Here is a 23124-nt window from a genome sequence, read left to right as displayed (position 1 = left end):
GATTTTTAAAATTGTGTCATAATAAACACGAAATAAAATGTACAAATCTTTCATACACAGCTTGATGCATTTTATATATGTATATCCCTTTGTAATCACCACTCAGATCAAGATATAGAACACTTTCTCAGAAGTGTTCCCTCCGGCCCCCTCTCTGTCAATAACCCCCCCAATCCAGGTAGCTATTATTCTGATCTCTAACATCATAAATGAGTTTTGCCTGTTTTTTTTTTGTTTGAGATACATTCACAGACCATATAATTCACCCACCTAAAGTATACAGTACAATGGTTCTTAGTATATTCACAAAGTTGTGCTTTAAAATATTTTCATCATACCCCCCAAAACCATAGCAGTCACTACTCATTTCTTGCCAGGTCCCCACTCCAGCCCTAGGCTGGAGTTAATCTACTTTCTGTCTGTAGATTTGCTTGTTCTGGGCATTTCATATAAATGGAATCATATAATATAGGTCTTCGTGTCTGGCTTCTTTCACTTAACATGATGTTTTCAAAGTTTATCCATGTTTAGGGTATATTAGTACTTCATGCCTTTCAGCAGGCGCACTCTCAACCACTGAGCCACCAGGGAAGCCCCTTCATGCCTTTTTTTATGGCCAAATGATATTCCATTGTATGTCTATATCCCATTTTGTGTATCAGTTGATGGACATTTGGGCTGCTTCCACTTTGGGGCTCTTAAGAATATTGCTGCTGTCAACCTTCACATATGTGTTTGCCTGTTTCTGAATTTTATATAGATGCAACTATCCAGCATCTACTTTTTTGTCTGATTTCTTTTATTTCGATATTATGCCGTGAGAGTCATCTACTTTTTTGCATGTGTCACTGGTTCGTAAGTTCTCATCGTTACATAATATTATATTCTGTGACTATACCCCAATTTAAATATCATTCTACTATTTGTGGACATTTAGATGCTTCCCAGTTTTTGTCGACTACACATAACAATGCTCTTACCCTTAATTTCAACATGACTTGATTAACCCAATCTACAACTGATCACAGTCACTGGGGGAGACTCTGCAGACCAAGACACTATGTCCAGGAGTCCGTCCAGCTTAATAACTCACAGCTGATACTGGGACAGACCTTTGCATCTTTACCAATCACTTTCACGGGTCTTAACTCTCAACAGTCACGACCCACCCGAGTGGGCTCCACGGGGCCCTCGGCAGCATCCCCTACCTTCCCGAGCTGTGTACTCATTGTCCTCTATGATCCGTGCCAGGCCGAAGTCAGCAATCTTGCACACCAGGGACGCAGACACCAAGATGTTGGCGGCTCGGAGGTCTCGGTGGATATAGTTCCTCTGCTCGATGAAGGCCATGCCTTCTGCAATCTCCACCCAAAACAGAGACACCCTTACCCTCGGATCTGGCCCAGCCCAAGGTGGGTCTCATCCAAAAGCAGAAGAGAAATGTCCAAGTGTGGGAAGGCTGGAAAATACGTGCGCCAGCTCCCTCTTTTTATGTGGGAGGGTCCTGGGCTCAGGTTGGCATTTCTCTGTCTCCCCAGCCAGACTGGGGGGATCCTCAGGGCCTGGGCCAGTTTGGGGCTTCTCTAGAGCTGCAAGACCTCCCAAGAACGCTTTGAGGAAAAAGTGTTATTTCTCCAAGGACCTGCACGCACACAAACCAGTATACTTCGACGGGCTTTCATCCCCAACTCCACTTCTGGGAACAACCTAGGCTCACATAACATTCTGCTGTATCTCTTATGCCTCCTTCACCCCCAAGCCTGGGTAGGGAAAATTCCTTTATTCATTCAACAAATATCTACAGAGTGTCTCATGGGTGCCAGACATATTGCTTGAACAGGTGGGGAGCCAGGCAAGGTCCCTGCAGGTGGTAATAAGTACCATAAAGAAAGGACGAAGCAGGTAATAGGACACAAAGTGTAGAGGGCTGTTTTGGATTGGATGGTCAGGGAAGGCTGCTCTGATGAGGTGAAACTTTAGGAAAGATCTGAGTGATGATAAAAGTGTGTCAAATAAGAGCATCACCATGAGCAAAGGTCCGGAAGTAGGAGTGAGCTCGGGTATTCATAGAACAGGTGGCTGAGCCGAAGTTGCCAGAGGGGAAGTTGGGGGAGTTGAGGTTGTTAGGGAGGCTGCTGATTGGGAAGAACCTTGTAGGTTAGGAGAGGCAGTTGGGTTGTACTCTAAGCATGAAGGGAAGAGAGAAGTCTTAGAGCAGGAGAGTGACATGGTCTGGTATATATTTTAATGTCATCATGGCTGCTGAGTGCATAATGGACTGTGTGGAGGATTCTTTTTTTGTTTTGAATTTTATTTATTTTTTACACAGCAGGTTCTTACTAGTTATCCATTTTATACATGTTAATGTTATCCATTTTATACATGTTACTAGTTATCCATTTTATACATGTTAATGTATACATGTCAGTCCCAACCTTGTGTGGAGAATTCTTATCCACAAAGGGACCTTGGAAGCCTGACAGAAAGATGTGGGATTTTTCCTTAGAGACGTTTTCCACTTACAAGGGTTTGTGCATTAACCCTCAGAAACTCAGAAAATAGCATTTATAGTTCATAAACTGGCCTTCAATGTCCTTGAGGCAGGCGTTATCACCATTTCTGTTGTACAGGGGAGGGACACATTTTCTAGATCACACCACCAGGGAGATTCTGACTCAAACCTGTCTGTGGATTTCCACTCCCCATACCCCAAGCTGCCTCTAGTTACCCAGAACTCCAGTGCTCTGGAGAACTGCAGCTGGTGCAATCTGGTGAGATGATTTGGGGAGGCGGGACTTCTGGCCAGACCAAACCGAGACACAAGCCTGTTCAAAGTCTGAGGCAAGTGGATGGTGCACTTGTGGAAAGTGGCCAGCAGGGAGCACCTGTGGCCATTGGAACTGAGGTCTGAGGCTCCAGGCTTTCCAACAAAGACGTGAGACTTTCTGATTTTGTTTGTGGTAAGGCAGAGTCTTGACCTGGGGGTGTGGAAAATTTATAAGGAGTTCCTCGACCAAAGAGTTAACAACAGCTGTAACATTAACGGCGGACGTTGTAGCTTATTCATTAATCATAAGATAATACTTAACAAACTTAAATAGCATTTACTCTCTGCTTTGGGGGAGGTACTGTTGATATCAGCACTATTCTACAGGTGAGAAAACTGAATCCTAGAGAAATAATTAACTGGCCCAAGCGGAGACCAGGACTGGAAATCTGACAGCCCTGCTCAGGGTCTGTGTCCGTTACTCTACCTGAATGTTTGGCACAGAGCAGGCACTAATGCTGGTCGTCACCGGTTTTCAGTACCCAGGGACAGACTCTCACGTTCTGAATTTGCACATAAGCTCATGAGCTCAGTGGGGCAGGTGGGACTAACCCCACTCAGGAGACAGCAGACGAGAAGGCTCAGGTGACTCCGGGGTTGGACCAGCTCAATTTGAGCCCCATATCTCTGTGATCTCCAAGCAAACTACTTTAACCCTCTGTGCCTCACTCTTCTTCTCTGTAAAATGGGGACAATAGAACCTTCTTCCAAGGGGTCGTGTGAGGATTAATACTCTAAGTCTACATCAGGGCTCAGAACAGAGTCTGGCATGTAATTATTCACTTCAACAGTGGCTATAATGGTCCCTGTTGAGGAAAGTGGCCCTGAGAAAGGTTAAGCAATTTGCTCAAAGCTACACAGGCAGAGCTGGGGTCAATAGCAAAACTCTACGTGATTCCTAAGCCCATGTGTAGATAGCGGTTCTTTTCAAGGATTTGTCAACTGAACAAATAGTGGATAGGTTGACTGGGTTCAGGGTTGGTCTACGAATTGGGGGTTGATGAGGTGGTGAGATTTCATGCCCACCGAGTGGGCTGCCATGATGTCAGGCATTATTACTGGGTTTGCTTCTCAGAGTATCAGGGAATCACAGAACCAGCTGGAAGGGCCTGTAGGGATATCCCAGCTCAGGGCTCTTCAAACTGAATCCAATCGATACCTCAAGGTCATCTTGGGGTTGGAGGGACAAAATGAAGGCCACCTGCTTCAATCAGAGCAGCTCTGTTTTGATCTATTTTAAAGTATTCAGCTGCTCTACAAGATTCATTTGACTAACTGAGTTATGGCTTAAAAAAAAAAAAAGAAAAAGCTTTCAAACTTGAAAACCACAGAGATGGTCCAATTCCCTCATTTGACAAATAGAGAGACCAAGACCCAGAGTGGATCTGAGGCTCCACAGCCAGTTGGTGACAGGGCTGGGCAGCCTCCACTGACTGCACCCACCTGCCTCTCTAGACTAGAAGTGAAGATCAGGCCACCAGGTTGACTCCTTCCTGTCCCTGGGCTCTAAGTGTACCTCTGCTCCTTGATGCACAAGGGCCTAGAACCTGTTTCCCTCCTGTGGTTTCTATTTTCCTGTCTGTGCCACGAGGAGAGTGGTTCTTGCCCCAGTCTGTGAACCTCCACCCAGCAAGGTTTCTGCCAGTTTGATGGTTATAATTTAGCAACAGGCCAGACTATTGTTTCCCCGGGGCAGCGCCCACTGAAGGGAAAATGCCAGGTCTTGATTTCCATAGGCCTCTGGCATTCCAGGCTCTGAAAGGTAAAGTCTTTTATTATACCTCTGCCCGCCCCCCATGATTTGCGTACTCAAATGAACTCTGCCTCAGGCATCTCCAGAAGGCCCAGCCCTAGGCCCAGGCGCCCCGTCTCCCTTAACACCTTCCAGGCTGCGAGCCACACCCCCTTCATTTTTGCCAGGCCCAGGCTCCAACTGACCAGGCTGAGCTCTTGTTTTGCCCTTTGGGCTTTGGCACAGGCTGCTTCTTCTGCCTAGAATACCCTTCCCCCTCCTCTTCATCTGCCAAACTTCTACTCATCCTTCAGGGCTCAGCCTAGAGACCGCTTCCTCTGAGAAGCCTTCTCAGATTGCTCCTGGACTGGGCTAAGTTCTCCAGCCGTGTACTCCCATAGCAGACTTTTCCTCCCCTGTTTTCCCACAGATAGGAGAGAATGAGAGGCTAGAAGTAAAAAGCACTCAGGCTGGGGGTGAGAAGAGCTGTAGAAAGTGAAGGGAAGATGAGATAGAAAATGGGGTTTTAAGAAGCGTTTGTGTGATTTATGGACATTTAAAATTTTGCTGGATACTGCATTCTTTTGGCACTGAGCCAGGACCACTTGGGTCCTGGCTCTCTAAGAGATTCAGTTGTTTAGTAAGTGTAACCCCTGGGAGGACAGCAATACTTTCCATTTTGTTCACTGCTGTATCCCCTAAAAGTAACATAGTAATTTAGGCAAGCTACTCCACCTCACTGGGCCTTAGTTTCCTCATCTGTACTTCACTTCATCTCTGTGCCTCAATTTCCTGTTCTGTAAAATGGAGTGACAATTACCTATCTGTGGCCAGACTATTACATCAGTGGCTTCCAGTGAACCATGCCTCCTGGGACTCATGGTGTAAGTCCCTCCCACACTGACTGAGGGCTGGGCATGGGACTTGCTTTGGCCAAGGGGACATTAGTAAGCATGGTGCAAGCGGAGCTTGCTCATTTACGGCTTGGTCCCTTAGAAGGTTCCCTCTTGGAACCTCGCTGCCAGGATGTAAAGGAGCTCTGGTTGGCCTATTGAGTGACGTGGGGCCACTGGAGAGAGACTTGGAGGATAAGCCACCATCTCGGACATTCTAGCCCCAGGCAAGCTCTCAGCAGAATGCATCCACAAGAGGAACCTCAGTTTCACCACGTGGAGCAGAAAAACCACCCAGCCAACCCCAGTCAACCCCACAGAATCATGGGAAATAATACGTTGCTGTTTCAGACTACTAAGCTTTAGAGTGGTTGGTTACAAAGGAATAGATAACAAAAATCTCACCCTAGAAGGTTGATGTGAGGACTACATGAGTTAGTACATAGAAGGCACATAGAAAAAGCATACTTTAATCCCGAGCACTCAATAAATGTTAGCTATTATTACTGTTATTACTATAGTATGTGATCAATAAACATTTGTTGAAGAGATAATTGCCTTCCTGTCCCCCTCCCCAGACTTCCCCATTAGACTCTCACCTGGGCTGAGAAGTCGATGAGTCTTGGCAGTGGCTGCTTGCTGCCTTCTTCACTTTTGAGGAAGTCCAGCAGGCTGCCTGTGTCGGGGAGGGTGAAGCAACATTTACTACTCTCAGGACTTTAGCGTGTGGTTAAGATCGTTCATAGTAATGGATTTAAATAAAAGTATTTACCGCTCCTAGCGTTTGAGAAACAGAATTTGGGCGTTTGGAAAACGACTTTGTGATTGCCAGACTGGTCCCTTGACTGAGACAGCTTTCTGAGACTGGATGACTGGGGGCATGGTTTTATAAGGTTGGCATAATTGTGTGTTTAGAAAATGATAAAAGCTTTGAGATTTTGAATCACTCTAAATGGAGGTCATGTGAGATGTTTCTGTATATAGAGAAATGGGCAGGGATTGAAAATGATTGGGAAATGGTGGTCTAAAAGAAAAATCCCTGAGACGTCCTGGATTGTGTGTAGGCAGGGTGGGGGCAGCCTGGAACGGAGGCTTTGTCAGCTCTTAAGGTTGACAAAGGTCTTAGTGCTTTGAGTCTTTTTTCTGGAGCATTGGTCCAGCTAGGGAAGGTGGCTGATGGTGGGGGGTGGTTTAGGGAGTCACCCCAGGCTCTAGGGCTCACAGTGAACCCCTAGAAGCCTCTTCTCCTATCACCTAGAGGGATTCTGGCCCCATCCGCTCTCCCAGGGGCCCATGTGCTCCCCTTCTCCTGGCATCCCCCTAACAGGATTTCACCCCCTCAAACAGGAGGGTGGGGTGGACGGATATGAAGATGATCAGTGAGCTCGTGTCAGAAGAGCTCCTGGCCAGACTGGGGAAATCTTGAAGGCAAGAACCTCGACAGAGTCACCTTTGACTCTGCAATTGACCCGGAGGAGCCACAGCCTGCATCCCCAGCTCCCAGCATGTGGCACCTTTGGCCATGAACTCTGTGATGATGTAGATGGGCTCCTCCGTGACCACAGCATGCAGCTTCACCAGCTTGTCGTGCTGCAGAGTTTTCATCAGGTTGGCTTCTGCCAGGAACGCGTCCACAGACATGCTCCCGGGCTTCATGGTCTTCACGGCCACCTTGGTGTGCTTGTTGTAGGTGGCTGGAGTGGAACAGGGAGCAGGAAAGGTGGTCAGGACCCACTGCTCTTTCCCCACAGTTCTGGAAGACCTGGGTGCAGACCTGCCTCCTCCAGGACGCCTTCCCTGCCCATCTCAGCCCTTAGAGAGAGAAGGGGAAACATGGGCTTTGGCCTTAGACAGATGTGGGTTGGAGGGCCGGTTTACCACTTCCTAGCTGTGTGCCCTTGGGCAAGTCACTCAACCTCCCTGAACTGTGGTTTCCTCATCTGCAAAGGCTCTTTCAGGGATTAAAGAATAACCTTAAAACATCACTCAGATTATGTCACTCACTCACACACCTACCTTTGTTTTGTCAGACATTCATACACATACTATCTTTGCTTAAAATGGTTTATTTAATCTTAACACTGCTCTCAAAATAAATACCAGTTTCATCATGGTCCATAACGCCCTGCATGATCTGGCCTTGCCCACCTTGCCTCATCATCCACCAACACCCCCCTTACCTTTTGTGCACCAATCAGCCTGCGTATCATTCAGTCCCCCAAGCAGCCAACTCCCTTTCCCACCACAGGGACTTTGCACATGCTGTTCCCTCACCTCACCCTACTCCTTCCCTGCTTCATCTTGTTGATCTTGTAAATCTCGTTGTTGCTTGTGTTTCCATGTTTGCCTTGGCTGCCAGGAAGCTCTAATCCAGAGTTGAGGTCTTCCTGTAGTAAGAGTCTAAGGCCTCATATAATATATTTTGTTTTCCAACCTCATCAGCCCAATCTGTCTTACCTTCCTCTCCATACTTTCTCTGCCACATTCTCTTATTCAGTGCCTGGCATATAGTAGGCTCTCAATAAATATAGTTAAAATACGTGGATTTTAACCTTATTTTTTTCTGGCTGAATTGTTTGCATATCTGTAAGTTGTCTTCACTCCCATTTGGAACGTGGTGGAGTATAAACACAATGGGGGGCACCAGGCACTGGGCCAGGCATCGTGTCTAACCCACAGTCCTGCAAAGCAGGCTTTGCTATTTTTAGGTTATTAGAGGCAGGACAGCAGGGGTGGAATATGACTTTTTGGTGCTCCACAATGCCCCAGCATGGCGCTGGGCACACGGCAGGTGCTCAGAACAGCTTGTTCATCAGCTGCCAACACTGAACTCACCTGGAAATCTCCAGTTATACCTACCCATTCTTTTTTTTTTTTTTTTTTTTTTTTTTTGCCACGCTGCATGGCATGTGGGATCTTAGTTCCCCAACCGGGGATCGAAACCCGTACCCCCTGCATTGGAAGCACAGAGTCTTAACCACTGGATCACCAGGGAAGTCCTATATTCTTTCCCATTCTTAATTTTCATCATCCTAAGAAATGTTCAGGTTATCTCAACACCCAACTAATACACTGTCCCAGCTCCATGTGAGGGAGCGGATTCCTCATCTAGGACTCCTGCTTCCCAGAAGAAAGTGTTTGACCCCAACAGGACTGGCCTCAAAGGCAAATCAGTGTTTGCATGGCAGGACAATTTGGTTTGCTATCAGAGAGGAACTGAAGAATTGCTCCTTTATGGTTATTATTCAAATCTCTCCTCTGCCCTGGGTGGCATTCCCACTTTGCCTCAGGCTGTTCCTGAAAGCAAGGACCTCCCTCTCCCCTCCTTCCCCTCCCCACTCTGGCCCTGGGTCCTTACCCATCCAGACTTCCCCAAACTGCCCAGCTCCAAGTTTCTTCTCCAGCCTGAGGGACTCCCGGGGGATCTCCCAGGCATCTTTCTCCCAAGGCTTCTGGGGTTTGGAGGACATGCAGGGCACTGTCAGCTTCTGGCAGAGTCCGTCGCTCACCTCTGGAATAGAGTCCCTGATCAGCTGAGGGCAGCCAGCTCCAGGCCAGCCACAGGCTTCCCCTTGGGGGCTGCCCCACCTGGTCCACTGTATCTGGCCCATGTTCCAAAGGGTTGCGCCTATCAGGGACATCCCCAAGAGAACAGAGCATGATGAGATGCCACCTCTGCCCTTCTGCTCAAAAGGCCTTCAGGAGAATCCGAAGCAACTATTTGTCTGGGGAGGAAGCATCAGCAGGCCTCAGAGGCTGCAGTGCACACTTGACCCGGATTCCTGAGAGGCAGGCCCACCCACCTGCGCCCCCGGTTGGAAGGCAGCCCCAGTAGAACTTACTCTTTTTTTGTTTGTTTGGCTGTGTCCCACGGCATGTGGGATCTTAGTTTCCTGATCAGGGATTGAACCTGCACCCCCTGTACTAAAAGCGCGGAGTCTTAACCACTGGATCGCCAGGGAACTCCCAGGACTCACTCTTGTAGTGGGCCACCAGCTCCTGCAGGCTGCTGAAGGTGCTCCGGGGGGAGATGTAGAAGCCCCCATTGTCCAGGGTCCGGATCTTATAATGTTTCACTGTGTCCCCGTGCTGGGGGTCGTAGTCTCGCACGGACAAAGAGTAGCTCCCTGCATGGGCCAGAGAGAAACCCCTCAGGAGTGGACTCTTGGAGGCCTGCCACCTTGTGTCAGCAACCTGACACTCTGTAAGGCCACTACTGGCACCGTCCTGGAACCTGCCCAGTGGAGTACAGGGTAGGAGTGGGCTGTGCAGTCAGGCTTCCTGGGTGCTTGTCAGGCTGCTCCATGTCCAGCTGTGAGACCTTGGACAAGTGACCGTCTCACTTCTCTGGGCCTCAGTTTCCTCATCTGTAAAATGGGATTGGTCATACCTCCTCACCCCATCACATTGCCTGATGGTTAAAAGAAGTAATGCTTGTACTCAGGATGTAAACACTCATTAAATGTTGGCTGTCATCATCTTCATTATTATCTCTTTTTCTTCCTATCTATCTATCTATCAATCACAAAAGCCAAGATACCACACCAGTTTCGTAGAAACGCTATTTAGAAACAAACAAGCAAAAAGATAAAACAAACACAAAAATATCCAGTTCAATTATTACAGTATAAACATTGAAATGTAAGTGTAAACATTAAATGCTGTGGCAGGCTGAGTAACAGCTCCCAAGATGTTCGTGTTCTAATCCCTGACACCTGTGCATATATTACCTTACATGGTAAAATGGGTTTTGCAGATGTGATTCAGTTAAGGATCTGGAGATAGGGAAATCATCCTGGGTTATCCGGGGAGGCCCAGTGTAATCACAAGGGTCCTTATAAGAGGAAGTAAGAAGGTCAAAGTAGGATATATGAAGATGGAAAGTTGAGGTTGGAGAGATGTGAGAAAGGGGCTATGAGGCAAGGAAAGCTGGTGGCCTCTAGAAGCTGAAAAAGGCAAAGAAACAGATTCTTCTGTGAAGCCTCCAGAAGGGACCAGTCCTGCGGACACTTTAACTTGAGCCCAGTGAGACTGATTTCAGAATTCTGACCCCCAGAACTGTAACATCATAAATTTATCTCGCTTTAAGCCACTAAGCTTGTGGTAATTTGTTACAACAGCAATAGGAACCTAATACACATGGCATCACAAAGACCAGAAACACACACGTCTTTCAGTCCACGGCCACGGTTCTGCCATTTGTGAGCTGAGTGTCCTTGGGCAAGTTATTAGCCTCTCTGTCTCTCAGTTTTCTCTACCACAGTAGCACCATGTCATAGGATTTGGGGGAGGTTTAAACTGTTGCATGAATAACAGTTGATCATACATGCTAGCCACTAAGAACCTTGTCTGAATAAAAAATGAATGAAAGAAAAAATGAATGAATAGGAATAATATTCATTATAATGAATTATAGTTATATGTATTATGATAAATGATATTATTCACTATAGTGAATGAATAACCCCACAAGGTAGAGGTTCTTTATCACCACAATTTTATAGATGAGGAGACTGAGGTCCAGAGAGGTGAAGTAACTCACCCACAGTCACACAGCTTGTAAGTAGCAGAGCTGGGAGTCAAACCCAGGCAGCAGGCTCTGGGACCCCCACTCTTAGCCACTCTGCCCAGTCAAGGTGAGGCTGATTTGGCTGATGCTGGGTGGGGAGAAGCAGAATCCAAGAAGAAGCAGGATAGGATTTGGGGCACTTGTGCTGCAAGTTTTATTAACTCGGCGAACCCGCCTATGCCCCCACCTCTGAGGGCTGACAGTGGCCCAAGCTCACCTTCCTGCCCCGTAGGTTTTGAGGTCCAGAGAGGTGAAGTAACTCACCCACAGTCACACAGCTTGTAAGTAGCAGAGCTGGGAGTCAAACCCAGGCAGCAGGCTCTGGGACCCCCACTCTTAGCCACTCTGCCCAGTCAAGGTGAGGCTGATTTGGCTGATGCTGGGTGGGGAGAAGCAGAATCCAAGAAGAAGCAGGATAGGATTTGGGGCACTTGTGCTGCAAGTTTTATTAACTCGGCGAACCCGCCTATGCCCCCACCTCTGAGGGCTGTGACAGTGGCCCAAGCTCACCTTCCTGCCCCGTAGGTTTGCCCCTGTGTGCAGGATGGCCCAGAGGGAGAAGAGAAGCCGAGGGCTGTGTACGGCTTTACCTTTTTGTCCATTTCTTTTCCTCTGGGGGCTGAAAAGGGGCTTGTTGGGTGGGAGGAAATAAAACCTAAATATTCACTGACCCAAAACACTGATTTTGAGTGGTGTTCTAGCCACATTCAGGCTTCCCCAGTTCAGATACCTAGGGAGTGAGTAGAAGGTCACACAGATGCCTTCGATTGTTGGCCCCAAAACTGTTTGCCCAGGGTACTGTGAGGTCACACTTTACGTAATTTACTGATTTCTTTGAACCAAGCAGTCTTTAGACTAAACACCGTAGTAAAGGTCCACTCTGCGTGTGAAATCCGAAATCACGAGACTCCTACTTACATTCATTCCTTTGGGAAAACTGGCCTCGGTTGATGTCAGTTTGAGTTACGCACTGTTTGGGGGCACTGCTCTTGCCTCCTGTGCGATGACCCGGCACAAAGCCACCCTCACAGCACAGAAATTTCAGGAAGCAGGCCTCCAACATCAAAACTTCCAAATACCTCAAAGGAGCTATTTTAAGCAGGGTCCCAGCGAAGGCCCTCCTTTGGGAGGAGGCCACCCATTTTCGTATGGAGAGAGGGAAGAGTCAGGTCTAGGGACAAGATATATTTTGATGGATATTTAAAAGAATACAAGCAGGATTTTGTTTTTAGGGGCGGTCACTGCCTCCTACTTCCATTGGCCTAAGCCGGCAGCTCTGGGGGCTGAGAAGGCCCAAACTAGGCTTGAGCAAAGGGCAGGAGGAAGCTTGGAAGCCGCAGTGGGCTGGTGAGTTGTTCAGGCCCCCATCCCCCGGGGCATTCCCCGTGGGGTAGGGGTGGGTGGGCAGGGACACAGGGCTGGGAGGGCCTGCATCACCTTTGGTGGTCTCGCTGTCCCGCATCATGAAGGAGCCCAGCACATTGCCAGGGGCCAGGAGTTGGCGCTCTGCATCCTTCCGGCTGATGCCCTTGAAGAACCACCTGGAGGGGAGGGGGGTGCAGCGTGTGAACCCGTGGCGGACAATCCCGGCTGGCTCTCAGCGCTCTTGCCCGGCACCAGGATTCTGAGGGCCAGGCTTCCTGCGGGATCAATTTTACTCAGATTCTTTTGGGGAAAACAACCATTCTTTTAATATTTTAACATTAAAACAGACATTTTACCAAACTGGTGAATCCAGTTTGCTGAGGCTGAAACTTATGCAATTTGGGGAGCTTTCTTCAAGAAAAGTAACACAGCGTTACAAATACAAAATGCTCGTGGTCATTCCAGCACCGCCCAATGGGAGGGATAAGGTGATGAACAGAAAGATTGGGTGGAAAAATGCAGCAGTCTTAACCAACTGTGGTCAAAAATCTTACTTTTTCAAATTTCACAAGAACGTTTGACCATCTTTTCAGGGTCTTGGAGGCCCCTGTGAGTGAGGGCTGAGCTTTGTTACTGCCGCAGTTCATCCTCCTCTGTGGCTACAGAGTGAATATAAAGTCGGCATGCATTTCTAAGATAAAAGGTGAGATTGCAAATGATTTTATACTTGGGACCATATCCTTGGACCTTTTCTTCATACTCCCTAGATGTTTGGGATCTTGGGTGGAAAAATTCAAGCAGCAGCAAACAAACCCGTTCCCTGAGGAGTAGTTCATGTGCTGTGATGGAAAAACCTCAGACCAGAGGTCAGCTGGCCTTGACCCTGCCACAAATCTGCTGTGTGATTTTGAGCACGTCGCTTTCCCTCTCTGGACTTCTGTTTCCTCTGCTATCAACTGGGGAGACAGACAGCTGACATTCCTCGAGTTCTTGTTACCCACCCAACAACTCTGTGGAATCATTGCCTTTATTATCCCCACTTTATAGATGAGGAAACTGAGGAACAGAGAAAGCAAGTAACTTGCCTGGCGTCATATAGCTAGGAAGTGGTGGGGGCAGGATTCAAAGCCAGGCAGTCTAACTCCAGAGCCCAAGGTCTTAGTCACCATTCTACACCTCCCACTCGCCTTCTTTGCTCTCATTTGGTAAAGTAATTCATGCCATGGTAAAATGTTCAAGCAATGTTAAAGGGTACAGAGTAAGAGCTATCTCCCTGGCAATTCCATCCCTAGGAAGTTATCCCACCGCTCTTGCACAGGAGGAAGTGACATATACGCAAGGAGATTCACCGCAGCACAAGACTGGAAGCAGCTTAAGTGGCCGCTGGCAGGGGATAGTGGGGCATCTACGTGACAGACACTGCAGCTGTGAAAAGGAGGATACTGTAGGTGCTGCACGGAAGAGCTGAACAAAAGGAGTAGAACAGTGTGTGTTCAATCTGCCACTTGTGTAAAACGGAGGGAGATATATGTATTTTCTTAATCAAGTATAAAGCATTTGGGAGGACGTACAAGAAACTGGTTGCTTCTGGAAGGGAAGTAGCTGGGTGGGGATAGGGTGGGAGGAACACTTTTCACTCTTTATCCTAGGTCCTTCTGCACCATTTGCATTTTAAAACATTTGAAAATATTGCCTATTTCAAGGCAGATGAGGAAATAAGATCTCATCCCACGCTGATTCCAGTGTCCCAGCTGCCCTCCCCAGAGGCAGCCTCTGTGAGCAGTTTCTTGATGCAGACACAAGAACCCAGGAGTGTAAGACTCACATAGGTATTTAGGTCAGTGGTTCTCAAGGTGCGGGAGGCAGACGGCAAACCCGTGAACAACCAAGGAAACAAGATCATTTTTGCTAGTGAGAAGTATCTAGAAGGGAGTAAAATGGGTTTCCACGAGAGAGAGAGAATCTCAGAGGGGACCTGCTTGAGACCGGGAAGGCCTCTCTGAGACTGGAAAGATGAGAAGGAGCCAGCCAGGCAAAGAGCCCTAGGAAGAGTGTGCCAGGCAGGGGAGACAGTGAGTGCAAAGGCCCTGAGGCAGGAGCAAGGCTGGCTCTGTTCATGCTTCCTTCTGGAGGGCGGGGAAATAGAATACTCACTCTTCTGTCTCCAGAGAGTTGACTCGGGCAATGTAGTTGCTTGGGATGTAGCCCTCTTTCCGGGTAGCCAGGGATCGTGCTCTCCACCACTCCCCAGATCTGAGGGACAGGAAGAAGCAAAGGGGTCAGAGGGCAGGAGGACCACTCCTGGTCCTCTTGGGCCCCCCAGCCTTGGCCTGGAATACCCCCAACACCAGGAAGCCGGTAGGGTGAAGGGCAGGGCCACTACTGTCTCCACGCCCAGCCTTCACCCCGTTAAGGAAAATAACTTTACAACGATCCCCACTGTGCCTCTGAAGGTCCGCCCAGGGCTAGAATCAAGCCCTGTACCTGCATTCAGAGTCCTAGGTTTGTGGCCTCACTCTTATTCCCTGGATTTGTGGCCTTGGCCTTATTAGCCATATGTAAGGTGGGGCCCTATGCCCATGGCAGACTCACAGTGGCTCGTTGGGGCTGAGAGCCAGAAGGAGTGGGCTCAGGAGTCTGACCAAGCATAACCACTCCCATCCTTGGGCCCCAGGACATACTAGACACTACATCCACTGATGGTGAAGATGGTAGGAGATTGGAGGTAGCAAGCTCAGAGATCCATGGATTTCTGAATGCAAAGTCACCTCAGCAGGGTCTGGTCCATAGGTAAGGCTGCAGCTTAATCATAGGAGTCCAAGGAAGGCTTCCCTGAGAAAGCACTTTCTACTGTCCATCCTTGCCCAGATGTACCATTAGCAAGTATGCAAGCCCCTTTCCTGTGGCTGTAAGCCAGGTTAACAGCAAACTCTTCTTCCTTTATTACGATCAGGTTCTCATCAGTCATTTACATCCTAGTGTAATATCAGGTCCTTTACTGAAGCACAAGAGAGCAAAACTGAGTATTGGAGATAGGTATGTCTTAGAGGGGAGTGGAATGGGGACTCACTCTTCCAGGACCACCATCTGGTCCCCCTTCTGGAAACTGAGGTCTTCATGGTGAATGGCCTCGTAATCATACAAGGCAACCACAATGATCTCCTCAGAACCTGCTGGGAAGAGAGACATGTGGGATGGTGAGGCTTTATCTGAGCACACCCACAGTCCTGGGTGTTTCCCACCCCAACACCTGGCACCCAGCCCTGGACCCCTTGATGTGTCTGTCTCGTGATATAAGTAAGCATCTTGCCATGCCAGCTGCGATTCTTGAGTTTAAAGCTAACAGTTTTGTTCATGTTATGAAACAACATTATAGAAAAACAATAGCTTGTACTAAGTACTTTGGGGGAAATTTATGGGATTTTCAAGAGTGGTTTTGACTGTTTGGGATTTTTGCCTCAAGCTCTGACTGAGAACCTAACCTAATCCGCTACATAACATGACTCCACTACACGTGTTTGCCAGCTACTTACCCTCTGTGGACCCTGGTGGGTTGCCGTTGCTACTGTCAGGCCACTGTGGGGAAGAAATGGGAGAAGGGGATGAATCCAATAGTGTGTGTGTAGCCATGGAAGGTCTGTGTCAAAAAGGATATCCCAGCCCCGTGAGTCATGGGAGGAGGCCCAGAGAGGGCTGGGAAGTGCCCAAGGTAACACAGCACATTAGGGGCACAGCCAGCACAAGGATGCAGGTCTCTTGGGTTGTAGGCTCTGCCTTCAGCCTTGGACATACTGGGGGACGTACTTGTGCCTTCCCCTCGACATACAGTGAGGGGCTTGGTCCAGATCAGTGTTTTCCAAGCTATGTTTGAAGAAACCCTAGGTCTACCAACGTGGCCCATGAATAAAGGCTCCACTATGTATGTGAAACAACATAAGTGTCTGTCCAAAGGCGAATTGGTTCCTACGCTGTGGTGCTCTAAGCAGCCCTTATAAAAGGGAGGCCGCTTCATTCCTGACACAATGAGACCTCAAAGATATACTGTTGAGTAAACAAAGCTAGTTCTTCAGAATGGTAAATATGATACATTGGTATAAAACACATACTCAAACATCCTAAACACTTTCTGTGGACACATACTGTACACATGTGAGTGTAAATTCATGGAAAAAGGTTTGCAAGGTTCCATGCCAAACTGACAACAGCTGATACCTCTGAGGTAGGGTGTGGTATTTCTAGGGAGGGGGGCATTGGTCAGCAGAGACTGTAGCTTTCACTGAAATCTGTGATTTTTATTTTCAAGGAGAATGAATTTGTGTGTTACACACATAAGTAAATATTAATTTAAAGAAATAGGTTTGGGAAACACTAAGAAGTGTATCCTTTTTGGGGAGAGTCACAAAGCCCATTACAAAGATTTATAAAGGCTCTGAGTCCTACAGGGAAGGAGTGTTTGGCCCAGTGTTTTGCAAACTGATATGACCTGGGAACCCTTTCTCAGTTACTAACTTACTGCTGAACCAGTGCTCTGAATGAGGGGAACAGTGAATGGCTGATAATAGCGTCCCTTAAACCTGATGCCCAGAGAGAACAGCCAGAAACTGGTGGGAGAAAATCCTCTGCTTCCCACTGCTGACAAGCCAGAAGGCCTCAGAGAACCTGAGAACCTGGAGCCCTGGCCACAGAAAGGGCCCCGGGACATGCAGGCCAGGTGAGAAGCAGACCTGGGAGTGACTTAGGGTTTAGGATGTCAGCTCAGGATCTCGTGTAACCTCAGGCTGTATTAATAGATGTCAAGTGTCAGAAGGAGGGAGGTGAATATTCCAGTCTTCTCCCATTTCCATGTGTTTGGGGCAGGACTAAGGGGCAGGTATGTGATCCGGGAGTAAGGGTTATGGGGTAATATGCCTCCCTTCAATACAAGGAAGAACCTTCTAAGGGGCACCAGGAAAGAGTGCACCCCTGCCTCTGCAGGCAGCGAGCAGAGGCTGTCCTTCCTGGACAGCCTCAGGTAAGGGGATGGACGAAAGGATCCTGTAGGAGAGAGAACCTAGCCTTGAGTTTAGGAAGACCCAGCTCTGCTGCTTCCCAGCGGTATGAGCCCAGGGGAGCCATTTAACCTCTTTGAGCCTCAGTCAGCCTGGCTGTAAAGTAAAGTAACTCCAGCCTCAGTTTTTGGATTAATGAACAGAAATACCTCACTCCAGTGCCCGGAACACAGTAGGTTTTCAAAGAACAGTAATAATTATTACAACTGTTATTGCTGCTCTTAGTACCGATGTCCCTTTACCAGTACGATGATTGTAATCTCTACTCTTGTTACTGCTACAGCTCTTCTGACTATCACAACTACCATTACTAGCGGGGCTACTTCTATGGCAACTACTGCTCCCAGGACCCCCACTATTGCCACCATGACTACTGTTCCTGTCACCAGCATTTGGCTCTGTCACTCTTGTTCCTACCCCTGCACTGCCCAAGTTTCAATCCTTACAACCAGGTGGTCTTCAGCAAGTTATTTAATCTCTCCGTGTCTCATCTGTAAAATGGGTATGATACAAATCGTGGCCTACAAGAGCACTGTTGTGAGGACTAAAGGTGTTAATAACAGTAGTGCACTTAAGGTAGGGCTTGGTTCATCGTAAGCTCTAGCAGTGTAAGAGAAGTAAGCAAATAACCTCTGCTAGCATTGCCACTTCTCCCTTACTCCTTCGGCTTTTCTCCCTACTGCTATCGCTGTTATATTCCCACCAGTTTCTTGTTACTGTTATTCCTACCATCCTTATTACAGTTACTGCCACGACGCTGATACTGTCATCATCCCTGTCATCACTTAACTGCTGTTGTCACTAACCTGCTCACTCATTACTCTCAGTACTGCTTATGGTACTTCCTAGGTGTGAGGCCGGCCATGCCCCCTGGGACCTGGTCACCCAGGCTGATGGGCCAAGGCCTGGGCAGTGGGACGAGGGGCGGTGACATCCCTGCCCTGGGTGCTCGGTGCAGGTGTATCCTGGGGAGTCAGGGAGCTGCTGGCGACCGGTAAGCTCCATTTCACCCCAGACTCACCCTGCTCGCCCTTGGGAAAACAGGAAGCGGTGAGGGCAGGTTGGGGCAGCCCCCGGGCTGCCGCCGGTCTCCCCTTTCTTCCCCAACTCACCCGCTTGCCCGAGGATGTGGGATCCGGCACATACAAAGCGCTGTGTGGGCTGGTGTTGGGCTCCGTTTTTGAGACCTTGCCTCCATCCCGGAGGAACTTGGACTTCACACACCCCATCCTGTGGTAGAGAGAAGGGAGATGAGCCCAGCTTGCTCCGAGCCCCACACGGGGGAGTCTTTGATGCTGGGCTCTAGACCCCGTGTTCCCAGGCTGGCACCCTGTCACCTTCCCTGTCTCCCCTCCCCCTCTCTGCCCCCCTCACCCCACCCTGGCCACGTGGAGCTCACTCTGCCCTTGTCATCTCTGGGCTTCCCCACACCACGTCTGGCCCGCACCCACACAGAGCTGACAAGCTGTCGTAGTCATGCTAACAAGGACCCCTGCGATGGGGAGTTTATTCAGAGAATAAATCGTGATGATCATTGAAATTCAACAGGCGGAGCCTCGGAGCAGAGGTGGGGGGGGTGGTGGTGTGGGAGCTGCCAGCTCTGGGGTCAGAAAGCCTGAGCTGACGCTTGACCCCTCCCTCCCCAACTAGCAGCTCACTTACCATGCCCCCTGCTCCCCAGTCTCAGACCCTCATCAGCAAAGTGGGGATAATAATACGACCTCCTCGCCGGGCGTTGGGAGGACGAGAAAGCACGTGGGTGGGGAAATACTCAACATAGAGTCAGGCTCAGAGCAAATGGTGAAGTAAAACCATACTCTCATTATATAACGTCAACATTTTATATAAACTGATAAGGGTCAGGTCACATAATGTGGCTCAAACAATCAAGGTCATCATATTCCTCATATCATTTTCTAGTTGCCTTCTAACAGCTTCCTTCCTTCTTCCCTCCCTCCCTCGACCCCTTTTCCTTTTTTCTTCCTTCCCTTCTTTCTCTCATGGATTTATTTGGTCATTCAACCATTCATTTACTCAGCAAACGTTTACTGAGCACTCTTCTAAACCGTGATTAAGACAAGCAAGTTCATGCCCTTATGGAGCTCGCTCTGGAGGTGGACGGGAGACACAGACGATAAACAGGTAACAAATAAATAACAAGACAAATTCAGTTAGTGAAAAGCGTGAGGATGATAAAAGAGGATGTGATCAGGAGCAACTATGCGGGGCCTCTTTACACAGGGCAGTTGGGGAAGGCCTCTCTCAGGAGGTGATATTGGACCTGGGGCCTGACTGACACAAAGGAGCCAGTTACGTAACACTCTGAGGGAACAGTGTTCCAGGCAGAGGGAACAGCAAGTGCAAAGGAATGTGATTGAAGAGAATCAGGCACTGAAAGGAGGCCAGTGTGACTGGAGATCCCAGGCAGCAGAGAGAGGATAGCATGTGACAAGGATGCCCCATGTTGTGAGGAGTTTGGACTTGATTCTAAGGGTGATGGGAAACCATGGAAAGTTTCAAGCAGAAGGATGACGGGGTTCAGTGTGTACTTTAAATAATCCCACTGGCTGCTCGGTGGAGTATGGACTTTAGTGAGCAGGGCAGGGAGCCCTGTCCACTGCAGGAGTCCAGGCTTGAGATGATGGTGGCCTGGCCCGGGGTGGTGGCTATTGAGGAGGGGGTAAGAAGTGGACAGATTCGGGGGACATTTTGGAGGTAGAGCTGACAGACTTTGCTGGTGGATTAATCAAATTTAAAGACACTTAAAGAAAACACTTTTACCCGATCAGAGTCAAAACTTAATTGTTAAAGTGGCAGAAACTTTTTCTTTCTTTTCTCAAAATGTGCACATGTAGTTGCTGAGAAGATAGGCTGTGAGCAGCCACATAAGGAAGTAACTGTCTTCCTCATCTCTACACAATCACAATTTTCTTCTAAAGCAGTTAGAACTCAGTTATACTTATCTTGTTAAAATAAACATGTGTTCGTGGCTTAAGAAATAACCCCAAATTCCTAGGTTAACGAGAGTTTTTTTTTTTTTTTTTAATTTTTTTTTTTTTTTAAGATTCTTTTTATTTACAAGGATGTTTTCTGTCTGTCCTGGTGGGAACTGGGAACAGTTTACCACATCAAGACTTGAGCGGTTTTTGCTTCATTCGCCTTTTGCGAATAAAGTAAGGAACTAATCCAGACTCCTGGAGTGCGAGATCATTATTTTGAAAAATTATTGCAATGAATCAGTGCTTTATAATGTACTTGTATGCATTGAAAACAAAAACCAATACCTCTCTGACTTGTGATAAATATGGTTTACAATTGTGGGAAATAAAACAGCATATTGTGTGGTTTTGTATGACATAAAATTATATTACGTTCCATATATTTTGATTAACTTAAGGGTGTTCTGGGAAGAGCATAGCTGTGTGAGGTACAGCCGCTCCCTCCACCTCTCTGAGTACCTATTTGGTATGCCTTACATCATCAAGTTACATATTCAGCATGGCCACAGGGTCTTGAGGGATGGGTCTCCCCAGGCATGAACATGCATGATCCATGGATGGTGGGGTTCTACCTCCCGGGGTGGCTGCAATCACAGATGAGTTGAGAAGTGTAAAGGTGTCTGCCACATAATAAGCGTGACAGAAATGTTAACCATAAGCATTTCCGTTCCCTAGCAGATGTGGCACTGCCCTGGAGCATAAAGCAAGCGCTGTTTGCAAGTCCTTTGGCCTACAAGTGTAGAGATACCACAATACTCTAGAAGTTAACTTTTTAAAATAGGGAATTCCCGTTAGTTCAATTTTTGCACAATAAAGTTTTTTTTTTTTTTAAAGTGATGAACTGGCAGGAGTCAAATTTGCATAAAATGTGATTTCCCCCTAAGCCAAGAGAACCATTCTACTGCCTGGTCTGGAGTGGCCTCAGAAATGCTTATTTTCATGACCACTAGACCTAGCAATGTAACGTGAGCCACGTATATAATTAAAAATTTTCTACAGCCACATTTTTTCAAGGTAAAAAGAAACAAGGGAATTAATTTTAAGATGTATTTATTTTTCCCAATATGTCAAAATTATTAACATGTAATCAATATAAAATTATCATTGAGATACTTTATATACATATATTTTTTCAAGCAGACTCTTCACAGCCCAGGGTGTGTTTTACACGTACAGCACATCTCAGCTAGGACTCGCCGTGTTTCACGTGCTCAAGACCTGTCTGTGGCTCAAGCTACTTTACTCAGCAGTGCAGATACAGAAAGTTTCCATCTCTGCAGCACAGCAGAGGCTGGTCTTGTTCACGTCTGTGTCCCTCAGCGCTTAGCTCAGTGCCTCCCTGGCACACGGTAGGAGCATAATGCACTGTTAGTGAGTAAATACATGCCCAGAGCCCACACTTTATGTGGTCAGGCCAAAGTAAAAGCATCAGGACCTGGTTCCTGCTCCAGTTGGGATGGGAAGACTGGACATACGGAACTGCCTTCCCAAGAAGCTGTTAGGGATTGGCAAGGACAGTCAGAGCCACGCAAAGACTGCTAAAATACTTACTGAGTGAGAAAAGCAAACTGCAAAACATATACAATATCAAGCCATTTTGTAAAACGAATATATATCCGGGTTCTGCCACTAACGTGTGTATGTTAGTTTGTTCATAGGAAAAACAACCTGTTTATAATAATTGAGCAGCAGGATAATAAGCTGGGTTTTGAAGAATGGGAAGGATTTCAATAAAGACTGGGGGAAACTCAAGAATGTTCCAAAGAAGCACTGACTTTCAAAAAGGATTTGAGGGAGCTTATAATATTAAACCATATACAGAGCACTTCAAGACTCAAAAAGGGTTATGCTACACCATTTAGAAAGGAAAGATTATTGAACCAGAAGCCTAGGGTGCTACTGCTACTGCCATTGAGTACTAGATTTATCTCTGAGTTTCCTAGCAGCCAAGATAAAAATGGCAATTTGTACATTGTTAACATAAAATCCCAGGAAGCATGGCGATTTACTGAGAGAAACAAATATTTTTTGAGCACTAAATTCAAAAGAGAATTTATTATGTGGATCATCCTATAAAGGTCACTGGAGAACACAATGAACAGTGACTGGCAGCAAAGTCTGCTGTATGTTGACAAGCAGTCCCCAAATACATGATGCTGATGTTTGGGTGGGTTTGGAAACCATGGGATGGGGGTGGGGAGAGGGCGAGGGAAGAGGTTTATATATCCCAGGGCTTCTCTGCAGAGTGGGGGCTGCACAGTTGCTTGAACTAAGTTAGAAATGTAAGAGTGCCTGGCTACTCTGAGTGTGACCAGCATGAAGACCAGCAGCATCTTCCTACGGGAGGCGTTAGAAATGCAATCTCAGGCCCCACCTCCCAAATCGGAATGTGTGTTTTAACGAGGCTCAGGTGATTCACGTGATCATTCTAATTGAGAACCGGGCAGAGTGAACATTTTTTGCTCTTGCTTCCTCAGCACCCATCCCTTTTCTGATAACAGTGCCTGGATATTCCTCGGGCACCCAGCTTCTCCCACTCAATGGGGTTTCAGGGGGCTACCCCACCCTTGCCTTCAGGGATTGACAACTTGATACAGGCCCAGCCCATTAGAGAATTCCATGTTCCCCGGCAACCAATGGTGCTTGGTTCAGTTATAGGTATGTATGTGATCCTAGACGAGGCAGAGTCTG

The 23124-nt window shown here is 47.6% G+C and overlaps 1 protein-coding gene across 6 annotated transcripts in view; it reads right to left on the bottom strand.

Moving 5' to 3' along the window:
• HCK (HCK proto-oncogene, Src family tyrosine kinase) overlaps positions 1-23124 on the bottom strand; it is a 39904-nt gene that overhangs the window by 5794 nt on the left and 10986 nt on the right. For 3 of the 6 annotated variants that reach the window (XR_003003010.1, XM_024743114.1, XM_024743116.1), the window contains 10 exons: positions 18547-18664; positions 15920-15962; positions 15457-15559; positions 14541-14639; positions 12459-12562; positions 9430-9579; positions 8811-8963; positions 6967-7146; positions 6052-6128; positions 1209-1362 (listed from right to left, as the gene is read on the bottom strand). Coding sequence is in view for 5 of the 6 variants with exons in the window: in XM_024743114.1 (XP_024598882.1) it covers positions 1209-1362; positions 6052-6128; positions 6967-7146; positions 8811-8963; positions 9430-9579; positions 12459-12562; positions 14541-14639; positions 15457-15559; positions 15920-15962; positions 18547-18664 (1181 nt within the window). In the remaining variant the exon portion in view is untranslated. Of the gene's footprint in view, positions 1-1208; positions 1363-2412; positions 2979-6051; positions 6129-6966; positions 7147-8810; positions 8964-9429; positions 9580-12458; positions 12563-14540; positions 14640-15456; positions 15560-15919; positions 15963-18546; positions 18665-23124 lie in introns of those variants that run through there. The other 3 variants (XM_024743115.1, XM_024743117.1, XM_024743118.1) reach the window with 2 other exon arrangements.

The sequence above is a fragment of the Neophocaena asiaeorientalis genome, unplaced genomic scaffold (genome assembly GCF_003031525.2).
Source record: "Neophocaena asiaeorientalis asiaeorientalis breed wild unplaced genomic scaffold, Neophocaena_asiaeorientalis_V1.1 scaffold82, whole genome shotgun sequence".
NCBI lineage: Eukaryota > Metazoa > Chordata > Mammalia > Artiodactyla > Phocoenidae > Neophocaena > Neophocaena asiaeorientalis.
Note: the sequence above shows the minus strand (reverse complement) of the source record. Positions and strands in the feature narration are given on the sequence as shown.